The sequence below is a fragment of the Geotrypetes seraphini genome, chromosome 11 (assembly GCF_902459505.1).
Source record: "Geotrypetes seraphini chromosome 11, aGeoSer1.1, whole genome shotgun sequence".
NCBI classification, from domain to species: domain Eukaryota; kingdom Metazoa; phylum Chordata; class Amphibia; order Gymnophiona; family Dermophiidae; genus Geotrypetes; species Geotrypetes seraphini.
In genome coordinates, this window is record NC_047094.1 from 67,919,622 (window position 1) to 67,937,786 (window position 18,165).

The window sequence follows — 18,165 nt, forward strand, 5'->3', positions numbered from 1 at the left end:
CCCTTACCACTAGGCTACTCCAATAACTCTTCTATTGCCTTTTCCTTCCTGCTCCCTTATCTGCTTCCCAAATACTAACTTCTTCTTGCCGTATCCTGGATTTCCACTTCCTTCTTCCATCTGGTTCATGTCACATTGCAATACAGACACGGTTTGTACATTGCATGCACACTCTAAGGCAGAGGTGGGCATCCATGGTCCTTGATGGACACTCCCCCTTCAGTTTTTCAAGATTTCTACAATGAATATGCATGAGATTGATTTGTATATACTGCCTCCTCTGTATGCAAACACATCTCATGCAGTTTTATTATGGAAATCTTGAAAACCTGACTGGGATGTGGACCTCAATGACCGTGGGAGTGCTAGGGAGGTAAATTCCTAGATGTCATAAATGACTGCTTCTTGGATCAACTGGTCCAGGAACTGACAAAAGGGAGAGCTATTTTAGATTTCATCCTTAGTGAAATGGAAGGCATAGTACAGGCGTTAACTGTATTGAGTCCGCTGGGAAACTGATCATAACATGATCAAATTTGAGCTGATACCTAAATTGGCATTGCAAAAGAAATCTACTGTAGAGGCGTTTAATTTTCAAAAGGGCGACTATGATAAAATGAGGAAAATGATTAAAAGAAGCTAAAAGGATCAGTTGCAAAGGTTAGGACTGTAAACCAGGCACAGATGTTATTTAAAACTACCATTGTGTTCTTGGAGAATGAGATGTACAGTGTCAGCATCTATGAGACAAACTTGGTTCTTTTTATTACATAGAGCTTTTTGGACCCCAGTTCGTTTACAAAAGTTGGATAGCTCTAAATCTAATAGATGCTGGCACTGTAATCTAGAAGTGGGGACATTGGATCATCTAATTTTTTATTGCCCCTGCATTAGGAATTTTTGGAATTCAATTTGGTCTCAAATAAATTGCTTATTGGAAAATCATGTGGAAATATCATATGATACTGTTCTGTTCGGTATGTCTGAGGAAAAAAAGTCAATTATCAGCACATAACAATAAGCTTTTGATGATAATGATGGGTGTTGCTATGCAACATATTACTAACAACTGGAAAAATTATAGTAATCTCAATTATATGTTTTGGTGGAATTCCCTGTGTCATATTTACAAGATGGAAAGAGCAATTGCAATACAGAAAGGAAGTTATAAAAAATTTTTAAAGATATGGAGACCGATGGTTGAATTTTGTAGTGAATAGGAATCATTTTTCTTTGATAATATACATAGGGGGGTGAGGGGATTGGAAGATAAGATGTAGCGAAATTGAAATTTTGAAGGAATATGATCGTTTTAATGATTGTATAGAAAGATGGGAGGGGGGAGGGTTTTTAATTAATTTACATATTAAGAATATAACGTATGATGTTCAAGTGTTATATGCTAGTATTTCATGTTGTTCTTTTTGTGCACTTGATGTAAGTTTGAAAAAGAATAAAGAAATAAAAAAAAAAAATAAACCTACCGTTGTGGCAGCTCAGACCAGATGTATTCCACGTATTAACAAAGGTAGAAAGAAGAGGAAACGAGAGCCGGCATGGCTAAAAAGTGAAGTGAAAGACTATTAAAGAGAAAAAAAAAAAAAACCCCATCCTTTAAAGAATGGAAAAAGGATCCAAATGAAGAAAATAAGGAGAGACACAAGCACTGGCAAGTTAGATGCAAAGCATTGATAAAGAAAGCTAAGAAAGAATATGAAGAGAAACTTGCCAAAGAGGCAAAGACTCATAAAAAACTTTTTTTAGGTACATAAAAGCAGAAAACCTGAGAGGGAATCTGTGGGATGATCAAGGAACAAAAGTAGCGCTTCAGTGAGGATAAGGCCATAGTGGAGAGAGTGAATTAATTCTTTGCTTCGGTCTTTACAGAAGAAGATGCAAGGTATCTACCTGAACTAGAAATGGTTTTCAAGGGTGATGAGGTGGAGGAACTGAAGGAAATCTTGGTGAATCTGGAAGATGTACTAAGCCAAATTGACAAGTTAAAAAGTGATAAATCATCTGGACCGGATGATATACATCCCAGGGTACTAAAGAAAAACAGGAAATTGCTGACCTGCTGTTAAGTGAGCTGTAACCTGTTGCTAAAATCATCTTTAGTACCTGAAGATTGCAGGGTGACCAATGTTATACCGATTTTAAAAAATGGTTCCAGGAGAAATCCAGGAAATTACGGACCAGTAAGCCTGACTTCAGTGCTGGGCAAAATAGTGGAATATGGATAAAGGTGAGCTGGTTGATGTAATGTATCTTGATTTTCAGAAAGCTTTTGTCATAATTCCTCATGAGAGGCTCCTGAGAAAAATAAATAGTCATGGGGTTGTGGATTAGGAACTGGTTATTGAATAGAAAACAGAGGGTAGGGTTAAAGTAAACAGTGGAGTGCCACAGAGATCTGTACTGGCACCGGTGCTATTTAACTTATTTTTAAATGATATGGAAACTGGAACTACGAGTGAGGTGATTAAATTTGCAGATGACACTAAACTCTTCAAAGTTGTTAAAATGCATGCAGATTGTGAAAAATTGCAAGCAGACCTTATGAAATTGGATGACTGGGTGTCCCAAGTGGCAGAAGAAATTTAATGTGGACAAATGCAAAGTGATACATTTTTGGAAGAATAACCCAAATCACAGTTACCGGATGCTAGGGTCCACCTTGAGGGTTAGCGCCCAAGAAAAGGATCTGGGTGTCATTGTAGACAATACGATGAATCCTTCCAACCAATGTGCAACAGCGGCCAAAAAAGCAAACAGGGGGTGGTTAACAAGACTAAGAATGTTATAATGCCTCTGTATCGCTCCATGGTGCAACCTCACCTGGAATATTGCGTTCAATTCTGATCTCCTTTATCTCAAGAAAGATATAGTGGCACTAGAAAACATTCAAAGAGTGACTAAGATAATAAAGGGAATGGAACTTCTCTCGTATGAGAAAAGACTAAAAAGATTAGGATTCTCTTGGAAAAGAGATGGCTGAGGTGAGATATGATTGAGGTCTACAAAACCCTGAGTTGAACAGAACGGGTACAAGTGGGTTGATGTTTCACTTCATCAAAAATTATAAGGACTAGTGGACACTCGAAGTTACAGGGAAATACTTTTAAAACCAACAGGAGGAAATATTTTTTCACTTAGCTTAGTTCAGCTCTGGCATGCATTGCCAGAAGTGTGGTAAGTGCGGATAGCGTGGCTGGTTTTAAGAAGGGTTTGGACAATTTCCTGGATGAAAAGCCCATAGTCTGTTATTAAGAAAGACAAGGGGAAAGCCACTGCTTGCCCTGGATCGGTAGCATGGAATGTTGCTACTCTTTGGGTTTTGGTAAGGTAATAATGACCTGGATTGGCCACCATGAGAATGGGCTACTGCGCTTGATGGACCATTGGTCTGACCCAGTAAGGCTATTCTTATGTGGTTGCCCAACCCTGCTCTAATGAGATGCAAGATGTTATTTCACCAGTATAATAAAATACAGGCTCACCACTTATCTTGATGATAATAAGACAAAAAAATAAGAACATAAGAAAAGCATGCCAAGTCAAACAAAAATTCATCAAACCCAGCATCTGGTCTTCAACAGTGGCCAGTCCAGCTCACTGTATATAGCAGATGCTAATTTCCTATAGCTCATTTCAAGAGATAAGCATTGGGTTTCCCATGTCGTCCTAGTTAATATTTCAGGAACTTGTCCAAACCTCATTTTGAATCGTTATGTTAATCACCATGATTACAAATGGATTCCACAGTTCACTTACACAGTGTGTGAAAATTTGTTTTCAACTTGCTGGTTTTATGGAGTATTTTCTTGTTTACCTGCTACTGCCTAAATCATACAACCAAAAGGGACAGGAAATTTGGTCATGTGCCACAAAACCTTTTTGTATGAATTCACAACTCTTACAGAACTTATATCCAGGGGTTGCTGCTATTTGAAGTGTGAAAGCTTAATATTTACAAGAGTCAAATACCTCTTGAGTTAACTGGCAGTAGCCCTAAGCTTGGAAATTCCCACTTTTGTGGCTGATCCATCCTGCTAGCCACGGAGACTGCAGGATACAGCAGCCATACAATCTCTCTTACTTCCCCCAAGAGTTGAACCTTAAGTTATATACAAATTTAGTTTCTGAGCTACAAGACAGTGACTGCATTTTCGGTGTCACACTTGTGTGACTAACTGATCTTGCTGTCTAAGAAGAACATTTATCACAAGTACCTTAGTTTTATTCGAACTCAGATACAATGAGTTCACACAAAAAGGAGCTTACATAGAAACATGACAGCAGATAAAAGCCAAATGGCCCATCTAGTCTGCCCATCCACAGTAACCATTATCTCTTTCTCTCTCTGAGAGATCCCACGTACCTATCCCAGGCCCTCTTGAATTCAGATAGAGCACAGTTACTTACCGTAACAGGTGTTATCCAGGGACAGCAGGCAGATATTCTTAACACATGGGTGACGTCACCGACGGAGCCCTCGGTACGGACCTTTTTAACTAGAAGTTTCTAGTTGGCCGCACCGCGCGTGCGCGAGTGCCTTCCCGCCCGACGGAGGAGTGCGTGGTCCCCAGTTAGGATAAGCCAGCTAAGAAGCCAACCCGGGGAGGTGGGTGGGACGTAAGAATATCTGCCTGCTGTCCCTGGATAACACCTGTTACGGTAAGTAACTGTGCTTTATCCCAGGACAAGCAGGCAGCATATTCTTAACACATGGGTGACCTCCAAGCTAACAAAGAGGGAGGGGGGATGGTTGGCCATCATGAAAATAAATTCTGTAACACCGATTGGCCGAAGTGACCATCCCGTCTGGAAAAGGCATCCAGACAGTAGTGAGTAGTGAACGTGTGAACTGAGGACCAAGTGGCAGCCTTGCAGATTTCCTCGATGGGCATGGAACGGAGGAAAGCTACAGAAGCAGCCATAGCTCGGACTCTGTGGGCCGTGACAGCACCTTCCAGTGAGAGACCGGCCCGAGCATAGCAGAATGCAATACAGGCAGCAAGCCAATTTGAAAGTGTCCGTTTGGAGACAGGACGACCTAAACGGTTGGGATCGAAAGACAAAAATAGCTGAGGGGATGTACGGTGAGCTCTGGTACGATCAAGGTAGTAAGCAAGGGCACGCTTACAGTCCAGCGTGTGCAACGCCTGTTCTCCAGGGTGCGAGTGAGGCTTAGGGAAGAAGACGGGCAGCACAATGGACTGGTTAAGGTGAAAAGCCGAGACCACCTTGGGAAGGAATTTAGGGTGGGTACGCAGAACAACCTTGTCATGGTGAAAAACAGTGAACGGTGGGTCGGCAACCAGTGCATGCAGTTCGCTAACCCTCCTGGCAGAGGTGATGGCAATTAGGAAAAGCACCTTCCAGGTAAGAAGCCTGAGCGAAGTTGTGGCAAGAGGCTCAAACGGAGGTTTCATGAGTGCTGATAGAACCACATTCAGGTCCCAGACGACAGGAGGAGGCTTGAGAGGCGGTTTGATATTGAAGAGCCCTCTCATAAATCTGGAAACCAGAGGATGAGCCGTGAGGGGTTTTCCGAGAATAGGCTCATGAAACGCAGTGATGGCACTGAGGTGGACTCTGATGGAGGTAGTTTTGAGGCCAGCATTGGACAGCGAGAGCAAATATTCCAATACAGTTTCCACCGCTAAGGAGGTGGGTTCCTGATGATGCCGGAGACACCACGAGGAGAATCTGGTCCATTTCTGATGGTAACATTGGAGGGTGGCCGGTTTCCTGGAGGCGTCCAAGATGAGACGGACCGGCTGAGATAGATTCTCTGGAGAGGTCAGCCCGAGAGAAACCAAGCTGTCAGGTGGAGCGAAGACAGATTGGGATGCAGAAGAGACTGATGCCGCTGCGTAAGTAGAGTAGGAAACACAGGAAGAGGAATGGGCTCCCTGGAGCTGAGTTGGAGCAGGAGGGAGAACCAGTGTTGGCGAGGCCACCGAGGAGCGATGAGAATCATGGTGGCGTTGTCCTTGCGGAGTTTGGACAAGGTCCGCAACATCAGAGGAAGTGGAGGGAATGCATACAGGAACCGATCCCTCCAATCGAGCAGGAATGCATCCGGGGCCAGACGGTGAGGAGAGAAGAGTCTGGAACAGAAGAGGGGCAGTTGATGATTGTGAGGTGCTGCAAAGAGGTCCACCTGCGGAGTGCCCCATCGAGCAAAGATGGAGAGCAGAGTCGGAGGGTCCAACGTCCACTCGTGAGGTTGAAGGATGCGGCTGAGATTGTCGGCCAGGGAGTTCTGTTCGCCCTGGATATAGACCGCCCTGAGAAAGAGATTGCGGTCCGTGGCCCAGGTCCAGATGCGTAGAGCCTCCAAACAAAGGGGGCGAGATCCGGTGCCGCCTTGCTTGTTTATGTAGTACATGGCGACTTGATTGTCTGTGCACAGGAGGAGGACTTGAGGACAGAGGAGATGTTGGAAAGCCTTGAGGGCGTAGAACATGGCTCTGAGTTCCAGGAAATTGATGTGATGACGACGCTCCTGTGGGGTCCAAAGTCCCTGGGTGCGTAGATCTCCTAGGTGAGCTCCCCACGCATAGGGGGACGCATCCGTGGTGATGATCATAGAGTGAGGGGGTAGATGAAAAAGTAGACCCCTGGAAAGATTTGAGGAGTTCAACCACCATTGGAGAGATTGCTGAAGAGATGATGTCACAGAGATGGGATGAGAAAGAAGATCCGTAGTCTGTGACCATTGGTTGGCAAGAGTCCACTGAGGCGTGCGAAGGTGGAGACGTGCCAGAGGAAGGACATGCACCGTCGAGGCCATGTGACCTAGGAGGACCATCATCTGTCGGGCAGGAATGGAGGGATGCATGAGCACCTGATGACAGAGGTGGAGCAGGGTCCGCTGACGATCGGAGGGGAGAAAAGCCCTCATTAGTGTGGTGTCCAGAACTGCTCCAATGAATTGAAGTCACTGGGTGGGAAGCAGATGCGACTTGGGGTAGTTGATCTCGAACCCCAGGAGGTGGAGGAGAGAGATGGTGTGATGAGTAGCCTGTAGCACAAGTTGAGATGAAGGTGCTTTCACCAACCAATCGTCCAAGTAGGGGAACACCTGGAGGTTGTGAGACCTGAGGAAGGCCGCTACCACTATAAGGCACTTGGTGAAGACCCTGGGTGAGGAAGCGAGGCCGAACGGTAGCACCTTGTACTGATAGTGGTGGTGCAGCACCTGGAACCGCAGGTAGCGGCGAGAATTCTGATTGATGGAGATGTGAGTGTAGGCCTCTTTGAGGTCCAGGGAACATAGCCAGTCGTGTTGAGAAAGAAGAGGGTAGAGCGTGGCAAGGGAGAGCATTCTGAACTTCTCCTTGACCAGACACTTGTTGAGGTCCCTGAGATCGAGAATGGGACGGAGGTCTCCCGTCTTTTTGGGTACCAGGAAGTAGCGGGAGTAGAATCCCTGACCCCTTTGATCTAGAGGTACTTCTTCGATGGCATTGAGAAGGAGGAGGGATTGAACCTCCCTCAGGAGGAGGGGGGTTTGAGATGAGTGTGAAGCAGACTCTACGGGAGGGTTGTCTGATGGAAGAGTCTGGAAGTTGAGAGAGTAGCCGTGGCGGATGATGTTGAGGACCCACTGGTCCGATGTGATGACCTCCCAACGGCTGGAGAATATGGTGAGACGACCTCCGATTGGTTGTGGAAGAGGTAGCGAGGGTGGATGACTGGCTATGCCCTGGAGAGAAGAGTCAAAAGGGCTGGGATTGCTTAGCAGGCTGGAGAGGCTTGGAGGGTTGAGTGGCCTGAGAACGAGCCTGGGTATGGTGCTGTTGTTGACGGGGCCGCCAAGGTTGTTGAGGAGGCGGATTAAGTGGCCTGGCTGAGAACCTGCGCTGATAAGAAGACTGAGGTCGATAAGGACGGGCAAGCGGAGCCTTCTTCTTTGGTTTTATCAGGGTGTCCCACCTGGTTTCATGGGCGGAGAGTTTCTGGGTGGTGGAATCCAGTGACTCACCAAAAAGTTCATCCCCGAGACATGGGGCGTTGGCTAGAGGATCCTGGTGGTTGATGTCCAGGTCGGAGACTCTCAGCCAGGCCAGGCGGCGCATGGCTACGGCCATGGCAGAGGCACGGGAGGTGAGCTCGAATGAGTCGTATATCGAGCGGACCATAAACTTGCGCAATTGAAGAAGGCCAGAGATGTGCTGTTGGAACAGTGGAACCTTGCGCTCCGGGAGGTATTTCTGAAGGGCGGACAGCTGCTGAACCAAATGTTTCATGTAAAATGAAAAATGGAATGAATAATTATTTGCCCTGTTGGCCAGCATGGCATTCTGGTAGAGCCTCTTGCCAAACTTGTCCATGGTCTTACCCTCTCTGCCAGGAGGGGTAGAGGTAGAGGCATAGACACTGGAGCCCTGAGTCTTTTTCAAGGTGGATTCAACAAGAAGGGACTCATGGGGCAATTGAGACTTGTCGAACCCTGGGATAGGGATGACTCGATAGAGGTTGTCCAGTTTACGGGGGGCCCCCGGTACCGTAAGGGGATTCTCCCAGTTTTTGTAAAAAGTCTCCCGTAGGATGTCATGCACGGGAAGTTTGAGGAACTCTTTAGGAGGTTGTTCGAAATCTAAAGCCTCCAGGAAGGCTTGAGACTTCTTTGAGTCAGATTCTAAAGGAAGGGACAGGGCTGCAGACATCTCCCTCAGAAATTTAGAAAATGAGGACTGCTCCGGTTTGGAGGTGGCATCGGGTGCCGACGGGTCCTCATCAGATGAGGAGGGATCCTCCTCGGTACCGAGAGGGGATTCCTCCCATAAGTCAGGGTCCCGGACCTCTGGTGCATGTCGGGACACCGGGGTGGAAGGTGCGGTATGGCGGGTCTTGGATAAAGATTTCCCAGAACGCACCGAAACGGTACCAGGAGAGGAAGATCGGCGTCGATCCCGGTCCCGGGAAGAATGACGCACTGCTTGGTGCCGAGGAGGATCCGATGTGGTATGGGAGTGAACCACTGGATGGGTATGAAGCTGCTCAGCCGAAAGAATCGGCATGGAGGTGTTGATAGGTACCGAAGGGGTGGATACCGGGGGTTCGGTACGGGGCTCGGGCCGGTCTGGTACCGGAAGGAGCGGTGCCAGGATAGTGGGCAACAGGTGCTCGAGTTGTTGCTGTAACTGTTCCTGGAGTTGTACCTTTAAGATGGCCGAGATACGGTCATCTAGGGGTGGCATCGGAACCGCTTTCTTTTTCTTCGGTTCCTTAGATGCCGCTCCACGCCCCGGCGATGAGGAGGCCGATGACGAGGCACTCACCGAGATCGGGGCGGAGCGCTTGCGGGACCGGTGCGATGCCGGCAAGGTCGGCGTCGCCACCGTAGTTGGAGGGCGCTCGAGGGAAGAGGAAGGAGAAATTAGGTTCTTACCTGCTAATTTACTTTCTTTTAGCTTCTCCAGACCAGTAGAGGTTAACTTTACGAATGGGTATATATCTAATCATGACCAGCAGGTGGAGACTGAAAACAAAACTTTGGGACAGTATATCCTAGCCCCTCCTCTCTATTTCCCTCAGTCTGCCGAATAGCCAAGCAGAACCAAGAACTGGAAAACAACAGAGAGAAAAAACAATACTCCGAAAGGAGTAACAAATAACATACCCAAAATGCTGTTGGAAAATGCAGAGGAGAAATTCCCGAAGGAAGAATGTCCCCACAGCTCGCCAGCTAAGCCAGCCGAGCCACAGCCGCTGTTCTTCAATTCTCCCCGGCCCTAGAAAAATACTAGAACCCGCAGCAAAAACCAAAAACTGCCCGCGCAACAGCCCCAACAACAACAACAACAGACAGGGTGGGGACCTCTACTGGTCTGGAGAAGCTAAAAGAAAGTAAATTAGCAGGTAAGAACCTAATTTCTCCTTCTTTAGCACTCTCCAGACCAGTAGAGGTTAACTTTACGAATGGGACGTACCAAAGCAGTCCCTCTCACGGGCGGGACCCCCGAAGGGCCGATACCAATACACGCTCACCGAACACCGCGTCCCGACGCGCCTGCACATCAACCCGATAATGACGAACAAAGGAATGCAAGGAAGACCAAACCGCAGCCTTACAAATATCCACTGGAGGCACGAGCGACGACTCAGCCCAAGAAGCCGCCTGACCCCGAGTGGAATGAGCCTTGAGAAACTCCGGAACAGGCTGCTGTTTCAGAAGATAAGCGGAAGCAATCGTCTCCTTGATCCAGCGCGCAATAGTAGCCTTAGAAGCGCCAGCTCCCCGACGAGGACCCGCCAGGAGGACAAAGAGATGATCGGACTTCCGGAATTCCTGGGTCCGCTGCACATAAGAGCGAAGGACCCGACCGACATCCAACTTGCGCAGCTGCCGTTGCTCAGAAGAGCCCTCCCGACCACCCAAGACCGGGAGAACCACCGATTGATTGACATGAAAAGGAGAAACAACCTTCGGCAGAAAGGAAGGAACAGGCCGCAAGACGACCCGCTCCCTAGAAAACTCCAAGAAGGGAGCCCTACAAGAGAAACCCTGCAGCTCAGAAACACGCCTAGCAGAAGTAATGGCCACCAAAAAGACCGCCTTCAAAGTAAGGTCCTTCAAAGAACAGACGTCCAAGGGCTCGAAAGGCGGACGCACCAAAACAGAGAGAACCAGATTAAGATCCCAAGAGGGAACCGAGGGCCGTAGGGGAGGCCTAAGCAACTTGGCCGCCCGCAAAAACCGAATCACATCAGGAAGAGCCGATAAACGCTGACCTGACACCAACCCTCGAAAAGCCGACAGGGCCGCAAGATGAACCCGGAGAGAAGACCAAGCCAGGCCTCTATCCAGGCCATCCTGCAAGAACTCTAGAATGTTAGGCAGAGAAGCGCGAAAAGAGGTCACTCCCCGCGCCCGACACCATTCCTCAAAGAGACGCCAAACCCGCACATAAGCCCGAGAGGTAGAAAGCCTCCGGGACCCCAACAGTGTAGAGATCACCTTGTCTGAATATCCCTTCTTGCTAAGGCGACCCCTTTCAAGAGCCACGCCGTAAGACAGAAGGGAGACGGGTCGAACATGGGAATGGGACCCTGCATCAGAAGGTCGTCCGAGAGAGGCAGAGGAAGAGGATCCGCTACCAGGTGCCTCACCAGATCCGCATACCACGGACGGCGAGGCCAATCCGGCGCCACCAGCACCACCAAACCCGGATGGTGAACAATGCGAAGAAGCACTCTGCCCACCAGCGGCCAAGGAGGGAACACATACAACAGCCCCTCCGTTGGCCACTGCTGGACCAGAGCATCCAGACCCTCGGCCAGACCGTCCCTGCGACGACTGAAGAAGCGGGGCACTTTGGCGTTGCCACCCGTGGCCATCAGGTCCATCAGGGGCTGCCCCCAAGCCTGCACTATCAACTGAAACGCCTCGGCGCCGAGACACCACTCTCCTGGATCTAGAAAGTGACGACTGAGGAAGTCTGCCTGAACATTTTCTACTCCGGCTATATGAGAGGCCGAGAGGTCCAGCAGATGGGATTCCGCCCAAACCATGAGCAGAGCCGCCTCCTGCGCCACCTGAGTGCTCTTGGTGCCCCCCTGACGATTGACATAAGCCACCGCCGTGGCATTGTCCGACAGCACTCTGACCGACTTGCCCATCAACAGGGAGTGGAAAGCCAACAGCGCCAGACGGACCGCTCTGGTCTCCAACACGTTGATCGACCAGGCGGCCTCCTCCGCGGACCAGGTGCCCTGAGCCGAGTGACCCAAACACTGAGCCCCCCAACCCAAGAGACTCGCATCCGTCAGGAGCACCGTCCACTGCGGGAGATCCAGACCCACCCCCTGAACAAGGTGAGGGGTCTGGAGCCACCAACGCAGACTGCAGCGCGCCAAGCCTCGCAGGGGAACCGGAACATCCATCCCGTGCCTCTGGGGAGACCACCTCCGGAGCAGAGCATACTGGAGAGGACGCATGTGGGCCCGCGCCCACCTCACCACGTCCAGGGACGCCGCCATCGACCCCAAGACCTGGAGGAAATCTCGCGCCCGAGGACACCGGGACGCCAAAAGCAGGCGAATCTGAGATTGCAATTTGCTCACCCGGCCCTCTGGGAGGAAGACCCTCCCCAAGGAGGTGTCGAACAGCACCCCTAGGTACTCCAGACGCTGAGCCGGGACCAACCGACTCTTGGAAAGGTTGTCCACCCAGCCCAGCGACCGGAGAAACTCCACCACCCGAGCAGTAACCCGGGAGCTTTCCTGCAACGACTTTGCCCGAATTAACCAGTCGTCCAGGTAGGGGTGTACCAGGATGCCCTCCGACCGCAAGGCTGCCGCGACGACCACCATCACCTTGGTGAACGTCCGAGGAGCCGTGGCCAGCCCAAAGGGAAGCGCACAGAACTGAAAGTGCCGACCCAAGATCGCAAAGCGCAGGAAACGCTGATGAGAGGCCCGAATGGGAACATGCAAGTAGGCCTCCGTCAGATCGAGAGAAGTGAGAAACTCCCCCGGCTGAACCGCCAGAATGACCGACCGCAGAGTTTCCATACGGAAAGAGGGAATCTTGAGAGCCCTGTTGTCCCCTTTTAAATCGAGGATGGGCCGAAAGGTCCCCTCCTTTTTGGGCACCACAAAGTAAATGGAGTACCTGCCCGTGCCCCACTCCGGAGGGGGCACCGGAACAACTGCCCTGAGATCTAGCAAGCGCTGAAGGGTCTGGCGAAAAGCCTGCGTCTTCCCCGGAGTCTGACACGGAGAAGCGAGGAAAAAATCCGGCAGAGAGCGGGCGAACTCCAGGGCATAACCGTCCCGCACCACCTCCAGGACCCACCGATCGGACGTGATCTCGGCCCATTTGGGGAAAAATTCGCGCAGCTGAGCCCCCACCGGAACCAAAGGGGGCGCCGGCAAGGCGTCATTGTGCAGGACGGGAAGCGGGGGAACCGGCGGAGGGATTCCCTGCCCCCCGACGGGCCCCCCGAAAGGGCTGCATGCGCTGGAAGAACCGACCCCGGGAAAATCCCGGAGACTGGAAAGAAGCAGCCCCACGCCCAGGGCGATACTTGCGAAAATCCCGCAAACGCCCCCTGGCCGCACCCCCCCGAGACGCCGGGCGGGCACGGTCCTCCGGCAGACGGGGAACTTTCGAGTCCGACAGAGTCTGAATCAACTTATCCAAGTCCTCTCCAAACAAAAACGACCCCCGAAAGGGAAATTTAGTAAGCTTAGCTTTGGACGCAGCATCCGCCGCCCAAGCGCGCAGCCACAACACACGCCTTGCGGCCACGCCAAAAGCCATAGACTTAGCCGATATCCGCACCAAGTCATATAGAGCATATGAGAGGAATGAGGCCGCCATCTCAATCTTCGCAACCTCCTGATCCACCAGAGACCAGTCGTCAGACTCTCGATCCAAGACCCGCTCCGCCCACCGAAAAACGGCGCGAGCGACCAGTCCCCCACAAATAGCCGCCTGGACCCCAAAGGCAGAGACCTGAAAATTTTGCTTAAGGATGCTCTCCAATTTGCGCTCCTCAGGGTCCCGCAAGGCAGAACCGCCCTCAACAGGCACGGTATGCCGCTTGGAAATTGCCGAGACCACCGCATCCACGACTGGCGAAGCTAACGTAGCCCGATCCCCTTCAGGAATGGGATACAGGCGAGCCATGCTGCGCGCCAGCCGAAACGGCGTCTCCGGCGTTTTCCACTGCTCCAGAATAATATCCCGAATATCCTGATGCATAGGAAAAGAGCGGGAAACGGAACGGATCCCCCGTAACAGGGGGTCCCCCACACGCGGAGTCTCCGGCGGCGCGTCCTCAAAACGCAAAACCGAAGAAACCTGTTGAATAAGGTCAGGCAGCTCATCTTTCTGAAAAAGGCGCACCACGGACGCCTCGTCACTGGAGAACGGGAAATCCGACAACCCGCCGCCAGCTTCCGTCCCCTCCAGAAAGTCCTGGAACTCCTCAGAAGGGTCCAGGTCCTCCTCCAGACCGACCCGTTCCTCCGACCACAAATTCTCGTCCCACGACACCCGCGGACGCTTGGACAAGGGAGGCGGCGGAGGGGACGTCACGCCAGACGAAAGAGGCAAAGCCGCAGGGAGCGCGGAGAAAAACCCACCCCCCGAAACCCCCTGGGCGCAACCGGGACCCCCAGCTGCCTGAAAATAGGCTCTGCATAAAGAAAAGAAAAATTCAGGAGAAAAACCCCCCGAGGGTCCCAAGGGACTCCCTGCCACAGCAGGGGACCCAGCAGAACCTTGCCCCTGCATAGTCAAAACAGGGGGAAGGTCACCTGAGGTGGAAGACAAAATGGAGGGGCCAGACAGAGAAGATGGCGGTTTTCCCGCCAAAAAAGCTCCCTCCATAGCCTGAAGCGGCTGAGAAACCTGAATAGTCTCAGCCGCTAAAGCAGGCAAGCCGGCATCAGCTGTCAAAAAATCAGCTGAGAGGGAATCCTTCGGGGAATCCCTCCGTGGGCGGTTGTGGAAGACCGGGCTTCCCCACTGCTCCAAGCCGACTCGCGAGGCACCATCGGCGGGGAGCTCTGGGCGCCTGCAGCCGCTGCCGACGGAGCTCCACCACCTCACCGACCCAAACCGCCGAGTTCAGGCCGGCCGCGAGTGCCTCGCGGCTGGACTAAAATTGTGTCCTACTCCCCCGGAGAAGGGCACAATTGCTCCATACGCGACCTAGCTATAAAAAAGTGCTGGTTACATGAAAAAATACAGTAAAATACAGTTTTCTTAAAGGGAAACAACCCTTCAGACCAGCACTACCTCAGGATTTTTTTTTTTTTTTACAGAACAGACTCCACAGGCTCTCGAAGCAATATGCCTTGCTTGACTTAGGGGGCAAGGCTTACTGCTGAGGCTCCTCTAAAAAAATGTGGGGAGGTGGAGGAAGTGGGGGGAGGGACCCCGCTCGTGACCCGCCGGGTTTGACACCCCCGAGGTCGGACGAACCCCCAAACAGAGTCCGTCCAAGCTCCGTCCGGCTAAAAACAGGGACAATAAACCCCCTAAACAAATTCCAACAGCCCTACCAAGGGAGATGGGTACAGATCACTCAACACCTGCTGGAGACTGAAAGAAGACTGAGGGAAATAGAGAGGAGGGGCTAGGATATACTGTCCCAAAGTTTTGTTTTCAGTCTCCACCTGCTGGTCATGATTAGATATATACCCATTCGTAAAGTTAACCTCTACTGGTCTGGAGAGTGCTAAAGAAGGCTTCTTAGCCGGCTTACCTGGCGCCAGAGACGCCGATGTGGGGTCGGGCGGTGTCGAAGTAGACGGTGCCGATTTCTGTGGTACCGCTGTCGATGTCGAGGAGTCCATTGCCGACCCGGAGCCGAAGAGAAGAGTTTGTTGAATTCTTCGGTTTTTAAGGGTTCTCTTTTTTTTTTACAAAGCAAAAGAAAAAGATACCCGAAGGCAAAAGAAGAAAAATTAGGAAAAAAAGCGCGAGCGGGAAGGCAAAAAAGTGGTTTCAACGGCCGTTGAAAAAACACACGCGTCTTCTTCGCTCCGCGGAAACGAAGAAACTGGGGACCACGCACTCCTCCGTCGGGCGGGAAGGCACTCGCGCACGCGCGGTGCGGCCAACTAGAAACTTCTAGTTAAAAAGGTCCGTACCGAGGGCTCCGTCGGTGACGTCACCCATGTGTTAAGAATATGCTGCCTGCTTGTCCTGGGATAATCTTTGTTTCCACCACCTCTTCCGGGAGACTGTTCCACGCATCTACCATCCTTTCCTCAGATTACTCCAGAGCCTATCACCTCTTAACTTCATCCTATGCCCTCTCATTGCAGAGTTTCCTTTCACTTGCAGTCAAGTGAGGAACTGCCCAAAGTCAAAAAAGTGCTCCTACTCCTGTCACTAATCACTAGGCTGTTTCAATGAAAACTGAATAATGATACTAATGAATGAGTGGAAAATAAAATTTTTGGCTAATTTTCCACAAAACAAAAATCAGTTATACATCCTTCGGAGAACCCTGGAAAGGTGCCTCTTGAGTAAGTGCCACTGGTAAATACTGGCAAATGAAGTGTATTCCTGAAGCCTTAAGTGTTCTATGGCACTTTTCAAGTGTAAACAGGAAAGTGTCTACTGTCCACTTTCCTTCCAGAATTTACATCAAGCTGTGACCGAATCAACTAGATTCTGGGTATCCCTGTAGGCTATGGAGCAATCCTGGGTATCAATGGCAGCAATTCTGTATTTGAGGTGAGAAGAGGGGTACTCACTGCAGTCAGCAGGGTATCAATGATAGTCTCCCAGATAATATTTCCAGAATCTACAGGGACAGAGCAGTCTGCACCCCCAAATCCTTTGCTACAGATACAAAGCCCAAGACTCTGAGGAGAAAAGTGCAAGAATCAGTGTTTATATAAAAATACTCAAATAGTATACAACCCAGTAGTCAAAAACAAAAAACCCTAAATTTTATGTTATTCTGATTAAAAATCAGGTTTTTTCTACATTTCCAAAACAATGTTTTAGTGTCATTTGCAGGTCATTTTTCAAACGTTTTTATGCAGAAGAGTCATGATTAGATCAATAGAGACAAAGTACACTTATCTTTTCATTTTGAAAGCTTTATACCTATTTTCTGTGTGTACATTGTGCCTCTTACAAAGCATGTGCAAATGTAATTAGGAATTAACTAACCACTATGGGCCAGATTCACTAAAGATAGCAACTCAGTCACTGTTGGCCGATTCTCTGGCCAATTTTTAAACAGCGATCGATTCACTATCTTGTTTGCATGCAAATGATTTGCACTCCCTCCTGCCATCTGCCCACTCCCCCCCCCCGCCAAACTTATGGCAGGAGGGATGCCCACTCCCTCCTGCCATTGGCCCCTCTCCTTCCCCCCCGACCACCGAAACAAATGGCAGGAGGGATGTCCACTCCCTCCTGCCAGCATACCTTTATGTTGGGAGCAGGAAGAGTGCTCAGTCCCTCCTGCTCCTCTGGCCTCCTCCAACGCAATGTGGGCCTTAGACCCTGAACCATGCATCACATGTTGCACCAGGGCGGGGCCTAAGGCCCGCATTGCAACAGAGGAGGCTGGAGCAGGAGGGACTGAGCTCCCCTCCTGCTCCCAACTTAAAGGTACGGGGAGGGGGAGTCCGCTGTCTGCTGGCAAAATATCTGCGCCATTAAAAAAAAAGAATAAAAAACAGGCAGACCTGTCAGCCCCCCCCCCCCCGACAAACACCCCCCCACGGCAACCCACAAATGGCAGGAGGAATGCCCACTCCTCCCACCACACAGGAGGTATGCCCAGTCCCTTCTACCACTGGCCCCCTCCTCTCCAGCCTGCCCGCAGGAGGGCTCCCCAGTCCCTTCTGCCATCGGCTCCTCTCCTCCCCTCTCCGAAACAAATGGCACAAAAGAGGCACAATCTTGAAGTCTTGAGATACAAGAATTGATATCGACTGTTAAATTTGACAATGATAGATTAACTTCAAGAAAGATAAAAACATTGTCAGCGTACGTAAAAATCAATTCTGAGAGGGATAGTTTCAGATATTTCAGTGTCGTCATATATATATTAAATAATATGGAGGACAATGGAGAACCCTGAGGTATTCCACACACAGGAGACCAGGATGGGGAGAATTTATTCTCAGCGTGTATTTGATATGATCATAATTTCAAGAAACCACTGAACCAATTAAAAACTTCTTGATCTAGACCAGGGGTGTCAAAATCCCTCCTCAAGAGCCACAATCCAGTTGGGTTTTCAGGATTTCCCCAGTGAATATGCACGAGATCTATTAGCATACAATGAAAGCAATGCATGCAAATAGATCTTATGCATAGTCATTGGGGAAATCCTGAAAACCCGTCTGGATTGCGGCCCTCAAGGAGAGACTTTGACACCCCTGATCTAGACCAATATTAATCAAAAGTTGTATAAGAATCTCATGGTCCACGACATCAAAAGCTGCCAAAAGATCAAATTGCCTATATAAGATTGGCACTGTGAAAAACTGCCAACTTCCCTGTTTGTACTCGATTATGAAGAAATGTAACCTGCACAGACTGGGAGACCGCAGCTTTGGTCACTTTGCTGGGTGGGCTGGATAGACCGTGTTGGTCTTTATCATCTGCTATGTTAGCCCACCATCATCTGCTAGAGACAGAAAAAAATATTTGAGCCTGGG

General features: G+C 50.1%; 1 protein-coding gene across 4 annotated transcripts in view; it reads right to left on the reverse strand.

Annotated features, from left to right (window-relative positions):
* Window positions 1–18,165, reverse strand: part of MEGF8 (multiple EGF like domains 8) — a 201,476-nt gene that overhangs the window by 61,891 nt on the left and 121,420 nt on the right. For all 4 annotated transcript variants that reach the window (XM_033914129.1, XM_033914128.1, XM_033914131.1 and 1 more), the window contains one exon: window positions 16,237–16,347. In XM_033914129.1, coding sequence (XP_033770020.1) covers window positions 16,237–16,347 — 111 coding nt within the window. The remainder of the gene's footprint in view (window positions 1–16,236; window positions 16,348–18,165) is intronic.